Source organism: Capricornis sumatraensis, chromosome 8 (assembly GCF_032405125.1).
Source record: "Capricornis sumatraensis isolate serow.1 chromosome 8, serow.2, whole genome shotgun sequence".
NCBI lineage: Eukaryota > Metazoa > Chordata > Mammalia > Artiodactyla > Bovidae > Capricornis > Capricornis sumatraensis.
This window is the reverse complement of record NC_091076.1, coordinates 31,503,892-31,520,919: the sequence shown is the minus strand read 5'-3', so window position 1 is coordinate 31,520,919 and position 17,028 is coordinate 31,503,892. Positions and strand designations below refer to the sequence as shown.

The following is a 17,028-nucleotide window of genomic DNA, read 5'->3' as shown; positions in this document are numbered from 1 at the left end:
GGTATGGGGAGGGAGGTGGGAGGCGGGTTCAGGATTGGGAACACGTGTATACCTGTGGCGGATTCATGTTGATGTATGGCAAAACCAATACAATATTGTAAAGTAATTAGTCTCCAGATTTACTATTTTCAACTCAAGAAACAGGTGCAGATATTCCCTGGATACATCTTAATCCTTCAAAGCAGTCCATGGTGAGTCTGTCACGTCTGAGGACTTCCACAGAAGCAGAAATCTGCCTCTGCTACTACTTTCCTCTTCATTCTTTGTCCTAATATCATGGAAGCAAATAAGAATCAGAGCTGTATGTGAAGCTGTTTTGAGAATGGAGTTAACTCTCAGCATCCTTACTGAGAAACCAGGAGAACCTGCTTCTGTCTATGTCTCTTTTTATTATTACTGGTTAAACAAGGAGTGCTTGCTTCCTGAGGTGTCCAAGGACTCAGAAAGAGAAAAACAGGATTGCCATTATGTGTGTATGTGTATGTAAGCTGGTGAATTTTAGGAAATGTTTCTGGGGGCAGGAACTTAAAGGGGACAATAATGAACTCTTTTCTTTTTTATTTCCTGAATTTTAGCTAGAATGAGACGTTACCAGATTACAAGTAATGAAAGAAGAAGAAATACATGCTGTAGTATGCTCACGAAATTGAGAGGTTAGAGCTGGAGAGCTAGATTTGAAAGTGACATGGATGGTAATTTTAAAATGTACAAATAGGTTAAATCCTCAAACGTATAAAATAGTAAATGTTGAGGTATTGCCAGTGATAACAGGTATTGTGATTAGTCTGTGTGTTTGTGTATGTGTGTGTGCGTTTAAGAGAGGAGTCGGGGAGAGAGAGAAATACAGCGATTTCAGGTCAGTTCAGTTCCGTCGCTTAGTTGTGTCCGACTCTTTGCGACCCCAAGAATCACAGCATACCAGGCCTCCCTGTCCATCACTAACTCCTGGAGTTCACTCAAACTCACGTCCATAGAGTTGGTGATGCCATCCAGCCATCTCATCCTCTGTCATTCCCTTTTCCTCCTGCCCCTAATCCCTCCCAGCATCACAGTCTTTTCCAGTGAGTCAAATCTTCACATGAGGTGGCCAAAGTATTGGAGTTTCAGCTTTAGCTTCATTTCTTCCTAAGAACATCCAGGGCTGATCCCCTTCAGAATGGACTGGTTGGATCTCCTTGCAGTCCAAGGGATTCTCAAGAGTCTTCTCCAACACCACAGTCCAAAAGCATCAGTTTTTTGGCACTCAGCTTTCTTCACAGTCCAACTCTTATATCCACACATGACCACTGGAAAAACCATAGCCTTGACTAGACAGACCTTTGTTGGCAAAGTAATGTCTCTGCTTTTGAATATGCTATCCAGGTTGGTCATAACTTTTCTTCCAAGGAATAAGTGTCTTTTAATTTCATGGCTGCAGTCACCGTCTGCAGTGATTTTGGATCCCCCCAAAATAAAGTCTGACACTGTTTCCACTGTTTCCCCATCTATTTCCCATGAAGTGATGGGACCAGATACCATGATCTTTGTTTTCTGAATGTTGAGTTTTAAGCCAACTTTTTCACTCTCCTCTTTCACTTTCATCATGTTCTGCCATAAGGGTGGTGTCATCTGCATATCTGAGTTTATTGATATTTCTCCCGGCAATCTTGATTCCAGCTTGTGCTTCTTCCAGCCCAGCATTTCTCATGATGTACTCTGCATAGAAGTTAAATAAGCAGGGTGACAATATACAGCCTTGATATACTCCTTATCTTATTTGGAACCAGTCTGTTGTTCCATGTCCAGTTCTAACTGTTGCTTCCTGGCCTGCATACAAGTTTCTCAAGAGGCAGTTCAGGTGGTCTGGTATTCCCATCTCTTGGAGAATTTTCCACAGTTTACTGTGATCCACACAGTCAAAGGCTTTGGCATAGTCAGTAAAGAAGAAATAGATGTTTTTCTGGAACTCTCTTGCTTTTCCCATGATCTAGGGATGTTGGCAGTTTGATCTTTGGTTCCTCTGCCTTTTCTAAAACCAGCTTGAACATCTGGAAGTTCACAGTTCACGTATTGCTGAAGCCTGGCTTGGAGAATTTTGAGCATTATTTTACTAGCATGTGAGATGAGTGCAATTGTGAGGTAGTTTGAGCACTCTTTGGCATTGCCTTTCTTTGGGATTGGAATGAAAACTGACCTTTTCCAGTCCTGTGGCCACTGCTGAGTTTTCCAAATTTGCTGGCATATTGAGTGCAGCACTTTCACAGCATCATCTTTGGTCTATGATGAGTCAATAGTGTCATATCATTTGCATGAGGTAATATTAGTAGCAGAATAGCTCCATTGTTTGAAATGAAGAAAATGAATACCCAGAGAGGTTAAACAATAAGTCTGAGTCACACAATTAGAAAGTAGTAAAGTCTGCTTTGTATTTGAATTTCTTTCAACTAATATTCCTTCCACTATTTCTGTCTGCCATCAATACCTGGGCATTTAAGGCTGATCTTTAAGGGCTTGAGAGCTTTTTCAGAACCAATCAAACTCCTCCTCCTTCTGAGAAGCTACTCCTTAACATTCCCTCTCCTTCCTGCCTCCTGTACAATTTATTCCATTGTTAATTTGTATTTGTAATTTTTTGTAGTTGTTCAGTTGCTAAGTCACGTCCGACTTTTTGTGACCTCATGGACTGTAGCACGCCAGGCCTCACTGTCCGTCACCATCTCCTGGAGTTCACCCAAGTTCATGTCCATTGAATTGGTAATGCCATCCAACCGTCTCATCCTTGGTCACCCCCATCTCCTCCTGTTCTCATTCTTTCCCAGTAATAAGATCTTTTCCAGTGAGTCGGCTCTTTGCATCAGGTGGCCAAATATTGGCGCTTCAGCATAAGTCCTTCCAATCAATATTCAGGGTTGATTTCCTTTAGGATTGATTGTTTTGATCTCCTTACTGTCCAAGGGACTCTCAGGAGTCTTCTTGAGCACCACAATTTGAAAACAAATTTTTCAGTGTTCAGCCTTCTTTATTGTCCAAGTCTCACATCTTTACTTGACTACTGGAAAGACCATATTTTTGACTATACAGACTTTTGTCAGCAAAGTGATGTCTTTGCTTTTTAATATGCTGTCTAGGTTTGTTATAGCCTTCCTTCCAAGAAGCAAGTGTCTTCTAATTTCATGGCTGCAGTCAGCATGCCCAGTGATTTTGGAGCCCAAGAAGAGAAAATCTGTCACAAGTTTCACTTTTTCCCGTGAAGTGATGTGACTGGATGCCATGATCTTATTTTTTTTAATGTTGAGTTTTAAGCTAGCTTTTTCACTCTTCTCTTTCACCCTCATCAAGAAACTGTTTAGTTTATCTTCACTTTTTCCTATTAGAGTGGTATCATCTAAATATTTGAGATTGTTAATATTATTCCCAACAGTCTTGATTCCAGTTTGTAACTCATCCAGCCTGGCATTTTGCATGATATACTCTGCATATAAGTTAAATAAACAAGGTGACAGTATATAGCTTTGTTGTACTCCTTTCCCAATTTGGAACCAGTCCATTGTTCAATGTAGGGTTCTAACTGTTACTTCTTGGCTCGCATACAGGTTTCTTAGGAGATAGGTAAGATAGTCTGGTATTCCCATCTCCTTAAGAATTTTCAAGAGTTTGTTCTGATCCACACAGTCAAAGGCTTTCTTGTAGTCAATGAGGCAGCAGTGGATGTTTTTCTGGAATTCCCTTGGTTTCTCTATGATCCAACGGATGTTGGCAATTTAATCTCTGGTTCCACTGCTTTTTCAAAACTCTGCTTGTTCATCTGGAAGTTCTTGATTCAAGTACTACTGAAACCTAGCTTGAAGGATTTTGAGCATAACCTTACTAGCATGGAAAGTGAGCATAATTGTCCAGTAGTTTGAATATCCTTTAGCACGATCCTTCTTTGGAATTTGGATGAAAACTTACATTTTCTAGTCCTGTGGCCACTGCTGGATTTTCTAAATTTGCTGGCATATTGAGTGCAACACTTAAACACCATCTATCTTTTAGTATTTTAATTAGCACAGATGGAATTCCATCACTTCCACTAGCTTTATTGGTAGTAATGGTTCCTGAGGCCCACTTGACTTCACACTCCAAGATGCATTTGCAATAATTTTAACTTAATAATCATGCTTGTATTTGGGTAGCCTTTTGCTTTCAAATAATTGAAATGTGCGGGACCTGAGAAAAATAGTAAATCTGTGAGTTCACAGAGTCAGTGAACCCATGGATTAGATATTTACTATAACTATTTTGGGGGGATACTTATTTGCTTGGGATGGTTCTCCATTCCTTTTTTATTTTTCATCACTTTTTCAGCTCTACAAGTGGCCATTGGAGTGCCCTTTTTTCTTATCCTTTTATGTCTCTATGTGGTGCCATTTGGGACTTATTCTCCCTGCCTTCAGGAGAAGGAGAAATTGGCACCCAAGCCAACCTTCTTTGGACATAGAGGTGCACCCATGGTAAGTCTGAGCTTGATGGATGTGGGTGTGCATGGGTGTGGATGAGACAAGGGCACATCAGATTCTCAGAAACCCCTGGAGAAATAAAGAAGTTGGCTTGAGATGACAAGATGAGTAATTAATTATAGAGGTTGGACTTAATTCTTCTAATTCTCAGTCCATTTCTCTTTATTATGTCCAGTGGCATTGTCTCAGATGAGCAGAATTCCCAAACCAGATTTGTGAGAGGAGAATGTAGGCAGGTTCTTAGAACAAACAGCCAAGAGAACCAAACTCTGCTTCCTAAAGTCCTTTCATTACTGTTCCCCTTTCCTATGATAAAATGGATATTGGCAGAAAAGACTATGAGATTAAAGGCCTGATGTCCTTTTCTTCCATAGCTGGGGCCTGAGAATACCATAATGTCCTTTGAGAAGGCTGTTGAATATGGGGCCCATGGACTGGAGAGTGATGTACGAATAAGGTAGGAAAAAAGGGACCAGGGTGGGAGGAGAAAAGACCAGTGGATGACTCCAGCCTGGCCCAAGCTGTAGAGAGGGCAAGCCCTGGGAGTTTCTCCCTTATTCACCTGGCACATCTGCACATAACACAATACATGGATCACTTCTCCTTTACAAACCACATGTCTGCATCTCTACATTGTCAATCACAGGCTTATAAATCACACACTCTATATAGTCTCCACACATAGCTCAAATTTGTCCTCCCTGCAAACATGCTTGGAGCTTACCTCTATGCCCTACCTTAGCAATCTATTTAACTAACATTTCCTAGGCATCATCTATATTCCTACTATATCCTTCCTCTGAGTGAGAGGCAGATGAGTGAGACAGAGTCGTGCCTAAGAGCTGTTTGCAGCCAGTGAAGGAGACATGGCATGTTTACACAGTATAGGACCATTTGTGGTGAGTGAGTGCCTTGCAGAGAAGACTAAGGCAAATGCAATGGAACCTCAGTGGAGGAGGAAGAGGCCACCTCTTTTGTGAAAAATGATCTATGTGCTCAGAACAGTGTTTGGGTTGAGCCTTGAAGGAAAAATAGTATTTTTCCAAGCAGATATGGAGAGCGAGAATATTCTAGGCAGAGGTAGCAGCTTGGTTAAAGGCATCCAAAGGAGGAATAGCAAGTTTGTAGATTGGTGAGCTGGTCTGTATGGATGCCAAGAGTAGTCCACTTTGGGGACGTGAGGGGCCTATGTGAGGGGGAAGGTATGGCTGCAAGGCTTACTGAGACTGGATCACAGAGATCCCTAAATGTGTACTGGGCAGCCATGGTAGGTTTTAGAGAATGGATTAGCTTATTGTTTTAGAAGGACTTGTCTGAGAATTTGTGAGGGAGAATCATTCTGGATTTGGGCAGTAGGTTCTAGCAATGTCCAAGGGACAACAAAGGAAGAGTTGGATCATAGCAGGAATGAGGACAAAAAACACATGCTTTTCTGTAGAATGTATGTCCTTGGGCAGCCGAAAGTAGAGACGAACCATCGGATGGTTATATTAGAGAATGTGGCATGTACTACTCCCTTCCCAGCCTTCTGTGAGGCAAACAGGAAAGAAATGAACATCTTATTTCACAGTGAAGAACTGTGGTTTGAGCCTGAATTCAAAGAAGAGAAATGTATTGCTGAGGACATAAGGCTAGAATGTACATGATAAAGCCAGAATTCGAACTGGATTTCCTGACCCCAGACTAGGGTTCGTATCAATGGTGACAACTATTCCATGCAGAATATTTGAATCAGGATTGAAACTGAATGCTCTTTCAGAGCTTCCATTTCATTGTGCAAGTTCCTCATGGTCATGGCCTAATGTGGTAATGGTGCTGAGACAAGTGAGCTCCTGGCACATTGTCCTTTTCTCTTCTGTGACTTTAACTTCATTGTAGATGATCTTCCCAACTGCTCTGTTTCTCTGTTGACATCTTCATTTCCCATGACCACCATCCACATATCTCCACCACTCACATTGATGGCTACAGTCTATACTCATCATTAATAAATATTGCCTACCAGTCATAGTCTAGTCAGGACATGAATACCACAAAAGTATCTAGAACAGGTAAAATCATATTATATTTACTAAATAGTAAAAATGGCAAAGTACTGAAAGTGGGACATAGGACTCTGGAGAGTGCGCAAATTACAACTACTACTGTGTATTCCACCATATTCTCTCCATTAATTACCAAAAAACATTAAAAATATAAGACACTGGACAAAATTCACAAAGCAACTAACAGAAGACTCTGAATGGTGAAGAATAGAATGTGGACTGGCTTGGTTCCTAAGACCAAAGCAGCTTCATAATAGGGAGCGAGTTTCCACATGCTAATTTCTGTTTCTCCTCATGTATCCTGACATAAGCTCTGAAGAGAGCTGACCTGGAAACACCTATAGCTGCAGACAGAAAAAGATCCACAGAAATCTGTTATATCTAGCCCAATAACTGGTAGAAGGGTAATCCAATATGATATAAATGTTTTGATCATACCAGTCCTACTCAGGGGAACACCACACAGAAACCACTCCCCACCCTGTCACAGCTTGCGACTGAGGCTCTGGAGACTCAGTGAGCAGATCCCTGTAACTATTTCTGTACTGATGTAAGTGGTGGTGCCCATTTCCTTTCTTCTTCAGCTAGAGAGTGAGCAGAGAATTATTGAGAAAAGTTTTCCAGAAAAAATTATTTTTTTTATTGTAAAATAGTCTTAACATAAAATTTACCATTTAAACCATTTTTAGGGTACAGTTTAATGGCATTAAGTACCTCCACCTTCTTTTAAGCATCACCACATAGATCTCTAGCACTTTTCATCTTCTCAGACTAAAACTATTTGTTAGATGTTAATACTAACTCCACCCAAGCCTTTGCAACCATCATTCTTTTTTCTCTGTCTATGTATTTGATTGTTCTGTGAAATCATGCAGTATTTGTTATTTTGTGTTAGCTTATTTCACATCAGCATGATGTCAGTATAGCTCATTTCACTTTAGCATGTCAAGACTCATCTATATTGTAGCATCTGTCAGAATTTCCTTCGTTTTAAAAGTTCTCTTAAAAAGCACATAACACAATTTGCCATCATAACTCTTTTAAGTGTACAATTTAGTAGTATCAAATATATTCACATTGTTTGGAAACAAATCTATAGAACTTGTTCATCTTGCAAATCTGAAACTTCATACCTGTTAAATAACAATTCCACCTTTCCTTCTGCCCTCAGCCCCTGCTTAACACAATTCTACTTTTTGCTCCTATGAATCTGACTACGTAAATAACATCCATAAGTGGAATCATACAGTATTTGTCTTTTCGTGACTATCTTGTTTGATTTAGCATAATGTCCTCAGATTTCATCTATGTTGTGGCATGTGACAGGATTTCCTTCCCTTTTTAGATTGAATGATATTCTACTATGTATAGATATCACATTTTGCTTCTTCATTTATCCTCTGATAGACATTTGGCTTGCTTCTGTCTCTTGGCTGTTTTGAAAAATGCTGCTATGAACATTAAGAGTACAAGTATATTTTCAAGAACTTGTTTTCAGTGCTTTTAAGTGTGTAGCCCAAAATGGAATTACTGTATCACGTGGTAAATCTATGTTTAGTTTTCTGAGGAATTGCCATGCTAGAGAAAGGGAATTTAAAAACCTGTTAATAAAATCCTGGGCAGACCTTTGTATAACCTATGCATGAAACCACACAGGCACAACACAGCAGAAGGTTTGAGAATCGATTGGAACACTATCTGTGTTGTAGACTGATTTCTGCAGAGCCTTTGAAAACTAAGTTGGCATTAAAACCGTATCTTACAAATGTGGTCCAGGACATGTTTTCCAAACCTAGACATATTGAATCTCTGTTAAAATGGATTTTAATGAGATTTCTAATCTCCGAATACTCAAAATGCTCAGGATACAACCCAGAGTTTTCCATACCAAGATCTAGAAAAAACTCAGCTTCAGTGAGAAAAGGTAATAAATATATGTGAACAGCAGGAGAAACAGATGTTAGAATTATTTCTAAGAATGTTAAAGCAGCTATCATAAATTGTCTCCAACAAACAATTATGAACACTTGTTAATTGAAAAGGTAGAAGGTGTTGGCAGAGAAAGAGAAGTAAAGAAGAATCAAGTGGAAATGAAAAATTCTTTAGACAAAAGATACTGATGTTGCAATGACAACCCACTCCAGTGTTCATGGCTGGAGAATCCCAGGGACGGGGGAGCCTGGTGGGCTGCCATCTATGGGGTTGCACAGAGTCAGACATGACTGAAGCAACTTAGCAGCATATATCAAATCATGCTGTACACCTAAAAATAATACAATGCTATATGTCACTTATAGCTCAATAAAACAAGGGTAAGGAAAACAACTTGGAACATGAGGAATAAGAAAAAGCAAAGGAAAGGGTAAAAAATACATGCTCTGGTGGTCCAGTGGTTAAGGAGACACTTGCCACTGCAGGGGACACAGTTCGATCCCTGGTCTGGGAAGATCACAGAAACTGTGGATAACTAAGTCTGTGCATCACAACTGTTGAGCCTGCACGCTACAACTAATGAATTGTACATGCCCAGAGCTTGTGCTCTGGAACAACAGAATCCACCACAATGAGAAGAATGCCCACCACAAAGAAAAGTAAGCCCACTCCTGAAACTAGAGAAAGCCCATGTGCAGCAACTGAGGCCCAGCCCAGCCAGAAATAATAAATGGATTTTAAAAAGATAAATATTAATAGGTGATTCTTCTATTCCAGAGTTTAAAAATTGTGTTCAGTGGTTAAAGACAAAAGTGATAATATTGTTTGATATATGGGTCTCAATCTATTTTTAGATATTTAAGACATGTATATCATAATGGAAGGAGGTTGGGTAAAGGGACCTAAAAAGTATTCAGTTTTCTACACAATACTTGAAGTGGTAGATGGTTGACACTAGTAGAATGTGATCTATGGGACGTATTTGGAATCTTTGGGGTAACCACAAAATTATACAGAGATACACAGTTGACCCTTGAACAACAGGAGATTGAAGTGCCCTTCAGTTCATTTCATTCACTCAGTCATGTCCAACTCTTTGGAACCCATGGACTGCAGCATGCCAGGCTTCCCTGTCCATTACCAACTCCAGGAGCTTGCTCAAACTCATGTCCATCAAATCCATTTTATCCTCTGTTGTCCCCTTCTCCTCCTGCCTCCAGTCTTTCTCAGCATCAGGGTCTTTTCCAGTGAGTCAGTTCTTCCCATCAGGTGACCAAAGTATTGGAGTTTCAGTTTCAGCATCAGTCTTTCCAATGAATATTCAGGACTGAGTTCCTTTAGGATTGACAGGTTTGATCTCCTTGCAGTCCAAGGAACTCTCAAGAGTCTTCTACAACACCACAGTTCAAACACATAGGTTCCTTGGTGGTCAACTTTCTTTATGGTCCAACTCTCACATTCATAGATGGCTACTGGAAAAACCATAGCTTTGACTAGATGGACCTTTTTCAGCAAAGTGATGTCTCTGCTTTTTAATATGCTGTCTAGTTTTGTCACAGCTTTTATTCCAAGGAGAAAGCATCTTTTAATTTCCTGGCTTCAGTCACATTCCACAGTGATTTTGAGCCCAATAAAATAGTCTCTCACTGTTTCCATTGTTTCCCCATCTATCTGCCATGGAGTGATGGGACCAGATGCCAAGATCTTTGTTTTTTGAATGTTGAGTTTTAAGCCAACTCTTTCACTCTCCTCTTCCACTTTCATCAAGAGGCTCTTTAGTTCTTTACTTTCTGCCATAGGGGTGGTGTCATATGCATATCTGAGATTATTGATATTTCTCCTGGAAATCTTGATTCCAGCTTGTGTTTCATCCAGCTTGGCATTTCACATGATATACTCTGCATATAAGTTAAATAATCAGAGTGATAATATATAGCCTTCACATAGTCCTTCCTCAACTTGTAACCAGTTTGCTCTTCCATGTCTGGTTCTAACTTGCTTCTTGACTTGCTTACAGATTTCTCAGCAGGCAGGTACAAAATGAAGCAGGGCAAAAGCTAACAGAGCTTTGCCAAGAGAATGCACTGGTCATAGCAAACACCCTCTTCCAACAACACAAGAGATGACTCCCCACATGGACATAACCAGATTGTCAATATTGAAGTCAGATTGATTATATTCTTTGCAGCCAAAGATGGAGAAGCTCTATACAGTCAGCAAAAGCAAGACTTGGAGCTGACTGTAGCTCAGATCATGATTTCCTTATTGCAAAATTCAGACTTAAATTGAAGAAAGTAGGGAAAACCAGTAGACCATTGAGGGATGACCTGAATCAAACCACTCATGATTGTACAGTGGAATTGACAAATAGATTCAAGGGACTAGATCTGACAGAGTGCCTGAAGAACTATGGATGGAGGTTCATGACATTGCACAGGAGGAACTGATCAAGATCATCCCCAAGAAAAAGAAATGGAGAAAGGGAAAATGGTAGTCTGAGGAAGCCTTACAAATAGCTGTGAAAAGAAGAGAAGCTAAAGTCAAAGAAGAAAAGGAAAGATATACCCATTTAAATGCAGAGTTCCAAAGAATGGCAAGGAAAGATAAGAAAGCCTTCCTCAGTGATCGATGCAAAGAAATAGAGGAAACAACAGAATGGGAAAGATGAGAGACCTCTTCAAGAAAATTAGAGATACCAAGGGAAAATTTCATACAAAGATGGGAACAATAAAGGACAGAAATGGTATGGACTTACCAGAAGCAAAAGTTATTAAGAAACGGTGGCAAGAATATACAGAAGAACTATACAGAAAACATCTTCATGACCCGGATAACCATGATGGTATGGTCACTCGCCTAGAGCCAGACATCCTGGCATGCGAAGTCAAGTGGGCCTTAGGAAACATCACTATGAACAAAGCTAGTGAAGGTGATGGAATTCCAGTTGAGCTATTTCAACCTAAAAGATGATGCTGTTGAAGTGCTGCACTCAACATGCCGGCAAATTGGGAAAACTCAGCAGTGGCCATGGGAATGGTAAGGGTCAGTTTTCATTACAATCCCAAAGAAAGGCAATGACAAAGAATGTTCAAACTACTGCACAGTTGCACTCATCTCACATGCTAGCAAAGTAATGCTCAAAATTCTCCAAGCAAGGCTTCAACAGTACCTGAACCGAGAACTACCAGATTAACAAGCTGGATTTAGAAAAGTCAGTGGAACCAGAGATAAATTGCCAACATCCATTGGTTCATTGAAAAAGTAAGGGAGTTCCAGAAAAACTACTTCTGCTTTATTGCCTATGCTGAATCCTTCGACTATGTGGATCATAACAAGCTGTAAAAAATACTTAAAGAGATGGAATACCAGACCACCTTACCTGCCTCCTGAGAAATCTGTATGCAAGTCAAGAAGCAGCAGTTAGAACTGGACATGGAACAACAGACTGGTTCCAAATAGGTAAAGAAGTAAATCAAGGCTGTATATTGTCACCCCGCTCATTTAACTTATATGCAGAGTACATCATGCAAAATGCCAAACTGGATGAGGCACAAGCTGGAATCAAGATTGCCAGGAAAGATAACAATAACCTCAGATACACAGATGACACCACCCTTATGGCAGAAAGCAAAGAAGAACTAAAGAGCCTCTTGATGAAAGTGAAAGAAGACAGTGAAAATGTTGGCTTTAAACTCAACATTTGTATTTTGATTTCTTTTTTTGGTTTCTTCTGTGATTTGTTTGTTATTCAGCAGCGTGTTGTGCAGCCTCCATATGTTGGAATTTTTAATAGTTTTTCTCCTGTAGTTTAGATCTAATATTACTGCATTGTGGTCCGAAAAGATGCTTGGAATGATTTCAATTTTTTGAATTTAGCAAGGCTAGATTTATGGCCCAGGATGTGATCTATCCTGGAGAAGGTTCCGTGTGTGCTTGAGAAAAAGGTGAAATTCATTGTTTTGGGGTGAAATGTCCTATAGATATCAGAAACGAATGAAAATGAAAACACAATAATCCAAAACCTGTCAGTTCAGTTTAGTCCAGTTCAGTCGCTCAGTCGTGTCCAACACTTTGCGACCCCATGAATCGCAGCACGCCAGGCCTCCCTGTCCATCACCAACTCCCAGAGTTCACTTAGACTCGCGTCCATCGAGTCCGTGATGCCATCCAGCCATCTCATCCTTGGTCGTCCCCTTCTCCTCCTGCCCCCAATCCCTCCCAGCATCAAAGTCTTTTCCAGTGAGTCAACTCTCCACATGAGGTGGCCAAAGTACTGGAGTTTCAGCTTTAGCATCAGTCCTTCCAAAGAAATCCCAGTTGATCTCCTTCAGAATGCACTGGTTGGATCTCCTTGCAGTCCAAGGGACTCTCAAGAGTCTTCTCCAACATCACAGTTCAAAAGCATCAGTTCTTCGGCATTTAGCCTTCTTCACAGTCCAACTTTCACATCCATACATGACCACTGGAAAAATCATAGCCTTGACTAGACAGACCTTAGTCAGCAAAGTAATGTCTCTGCTTTTGAATATGCTATCTAGGTTGGTCATCTAGGTTTTCTTCCAAGGAGTAAGCATCTTTTAATTTCATGGCTGCAGTCACCATCTGCAGTGATTTTGGAGCCCCCCAAAATAAAGTCGGACACTGTTTCCCCATCTATTTCCCATGAAGTGATGGGACTGGATGCCATGATCTTCATTTTCTGAATGTTGAGCTTTAAGCCAACTTTTTCACTCTCCTCTTTCACTTTCATCAAGAGGCTTTTTAGTTCTTCTTCACTTTCTGCCATAAGGGTGGTGTCATCTGCATATCTGAGGTTATTTATATTTCTCCCGGCAATCTGGATTCCAGCTTGTGTTTCTTCCAGTCCAGCGTTTCTTATGATGTACTCTGCATAGAAGTTAAATAAGCAGAGTGACAATATACAGCCTTGACGTACTCCTTTTCCTATTTGGAACAGCGGGACACTATAAAAACAGTGCTGAGGGGAAGGTTCCTAGCAATACAGGCATACCTCAAGAATCATGAAAAAATTCAAATAAATAAGCTACCTCTACACCTAAAGCAACCAGAAAAGGAAGAAATCAAGTACCCCAGGGTTAGTAGAAGGAAAGAAATCTTAAAAATTAGGGCAGAAATAAATGCAAAAGAAACAAAAGAGACTATAGCAAAAATCAACAAAGCCAAAAACTGGTTCTTTGAGAGGATAAATAAAATTGACAAACCATTAGCCAGACTCATTTAGAAACAAAGGGAGAAAAATCAAATCAATAAAATTATAAATGAAGCGGGAGATCATAACAGACAACACAGAAATACAAAGGATCGTAAGAGACTACTATCAGCAATTATATGCCAATAAAATGGACAACTTGGAAGAAATGGACAAAGTTTTAGAAAAGTACAGCTTTCCAAAACTGAACCAGGAAGAAATAGAAAATCTTAACAAATCCATCACAAGCATGGAAATTGAAACCATAATCAGAAATCTTCCAGCAAACAAAGCCCAGGTCTAGATGGCTTCACCGCTGAATTCTACCAAAATTTAGAGAAGAGCTAACACGTATCCTACTCAGACTCTTCCAGAAAATTGCAGAGGAAGGTAAACTTCCAAACTCATTCTATGAAGCCACCATCACCCTAATACCAAAACCTGACAAAGATGCCACAAAAAAAGAAAACTACAGGCCAATATCACTGATGAACATAGATGCAAAATTCCTTAACAAAATTCTAGCAATCAGAATCCAACAACACATTAAAAAGATCATACATCATGACCAAGTGGGCTTTATCCCAGGGATGCGAGGATTCTTCAATATCTGCAAACCAATCAGTACAATACACCACATTAACAAATTGAAAAATAAAAGCCATATGATTATCACAATAGATGCAGAGAAAGCCTTTGACAAAATTCAACATCCATTTATGATAAAAACTCTCCAGAAAGCAGGAATAGAAGAAACATACCTCAACATAACAAAAGCTATATAAAATTCTCCAGACAGGCTTCAGCAATATGTGAACTGTGAACTTCCTGATGTTCAAGCTGGTTTTAGAAAAGGCACAGGAACCACAGATCAAATTGCCAACATCCGCTGGATCATGGAAAAAGCAAGAGAGTTCCAGAAAAACATCTATTTCTGCTTTATTGACTATGCTAAAGCCTTTGACTGTGTGGATCACAATAAACTGTGGAAAATTCTGAAAGAGATGGGAATACCAGACCACCTGACCTGCCTCTTGAGAAATCTGTATGCAGGCCAGAAAGCAACAGTTAGAACTGGACATGGAACAACAGACTGGTTCCAAATAGGAAAAGGAGTACGTCAAGGCTGTATATTGTCACCCTGCTTATTTAACTTCTATGCAGAGTACATCATGAGAAACGCTGGACTGGAAAAAACACAAGTTGAAATCAAGACTGCCGGAAGAAATATCAATAACCTCAGATATGCAGATGACACCACCCTTATGGCAGAAAGTGAAGAGGAACTAAAAAGCCTCTTGATGAAAGTAAAAGAGGAGAGTGAAAAAGCTGGCTTAAAGCTCAACACTCAGAAAATGAAGATCATGGGATCCGGTCCCATCACTCCATGGGAAGTAGATGGGGAAACAGTGGAAACAGTGCCAGACTTTATTTTGGGGGGATCCAAAATCACTGCAGATGTGATTGCAGCCATGAAATTAAAAGCCTCCTACTCCTTGAAATAAAAGTTATGACCAATCTAGATAGCATATTCAAAAGCAGAGACATTACTTTGCTGACTAAGGTCTGTCTAGTCAAGGCTATGGTTTTTCCAGTGGTCATGTATGGATGTGAGAGTTGGACTATGAAGAAGGCTGAGCACTGAAAAATTGAAGCTTTTGAACTGTGATGTTGGAGAAGACTCTTGAGAGTCCCTTGGACTGCAAGGAGATCCAACCAGTGCATTCTGAAGGAGATCAACCCTGGGATTTCTTTGGAAGGACTGATGCTAAAACTGAAACTCCAGTACTTTGGCCACCTCATGTGGAGAGTTGACTCATTGGAAAAGACTTTGATGCTGGGAGGAATTGGGGGCAGGAGGAGAAGGGGACAACCGAGGATGAGATGGCTGGATGGCATCACTGACTCGATGGACGCGAGTCTAAGTGAACTCTGGGAGTTGGTGATGGACAGGGAGGCCTGGCGTGCTGCGATTCATGGGGTCACAAAGAGTCGGACACGACTGAGTGACTGAACTGAACTGAACTGTATGACAAACCCACAGCAAACATTATCTATCCTCAATGTTGAAAAATTGAAAGCATTTCCCCTAAAGTCAGGAACAAGACAAGACTGCCCATTCTCACAACTACTATTCAACATAGTTTTGGAAGTTTTTGTGACAGCAATCAGAGCAGAAAAAGAAATAAAAGGAATCCAGATTGGAAAAGAAGAAATAAAACTCTGTTTGAAGATGACATGATCCTCTACATAGAAAACCCTGAAGACTCCATCAGAACATTACTAGAACTAATTAATGAATATAGTAAAGTTGCAGGATATAAAATCAACACACAGAAATCTCTTGCACTCCTGTGCACTAATAATGAGAAAACAGAAAGAGAAATTAAGGAAACAATTCCATTCATCATTGCAATGAAAGAATAAAATACTTAGGAATATATCTACCTAAAGAAACAAAAGACCTATATATAGAAAATTATAAAACACCGGTGAAAGAAATCAAAGAAGACACAAATAGATGGAGAAATATACCATGTTCATGGATCGGAAGGATCAATATAGTGAAAATGAGTATACTACCCAAAGCAATCTATAGAATCAAAGTAATCCCTATCAAGCTACCAGTGGTATTTTTCACAGAGCTAGAACAAATAATTTCACAATTTGTATGGAAATAGAAAAAAACTCGAATAGCCAAAGCAATCTCGAGAAAGAAGAATGGAACTGGAGGAATCAACCTGCCTGACTTCAGGCTCTACTACAAAGCCACAGTCATCAAGACAGTATGGTACTGGCACAAGGACAGAAATATAGATCAATGGAACAAAATAGAAAGCCCAGAGATAAATCCACACATCTGTGGATACCTTATCTTTGACAAAGGAGGCAAGAATATACAATGGAGAAAAGACAATCTCTTTAACAAGTGGTGCTGGGAAAACTAGTCAACCACCCGTAAAAGAATGAAACTAGAACACTTTCTAACACCATACACAAAATAAACTCAAAATGGATTAAAGATCTAAATGTAAGACCAGAAACTATTAAACTCCTAGAGAAAGACATAGGCAAAACACTCTCCGTCATAAACCACAGCAGGATCCTCTATGACCCACCTCCCAGAATATTGGAAATAAAAGGAAAAATAAACAAATGGGACCTAATTAAACTTAAAAGCTTCTGCACAACAAAGGAAACTATAAGCAAGGTGAAAAGACAGCCTTCAGAATGGGATAAAATAATAGCAAATGAAGCAATAGACAAAGAATTAATCTCAAAAATATACAAGCAACTCCTGCAGCTCAATTCCAGAAAAATAAACGACCCACTCAAAAAGTGGGGCGAAGAACTAAACAGACAT

The 17,028-nt window shown here is 39.9% G+C and overlaps 1 protein-coding gene across 1 annotated transcript in view; it reads left to right on the top strand.

The window, feature by feature from the left end:
* Window positions 1-17,028, top strand: part of LOC138083518 (glycerophosphodiester phosphodiesterase domain-containing protein 4-like) — a 104,939-nt gene that overhangs the window by 23,454 nt on the left and 64,457 nt on the right. Inside the window, exons 7-9 of the mRNA XM_068977378.1 lie at window positions 576-653; window positions 4,327-4,472; window positions 4,853-4,935. Of these exons, the coding sequence (XP_068833479.1) occupies window positions 576-653; window positions 4,327-4,472; window positions 4,853-4,935 (307 nt within the window). The remainder of the gene's footprint in view (window positions 1-575; window positions 654-4,326; window positions 4,473-4,852; window positions 4,936-17,028) is intronic.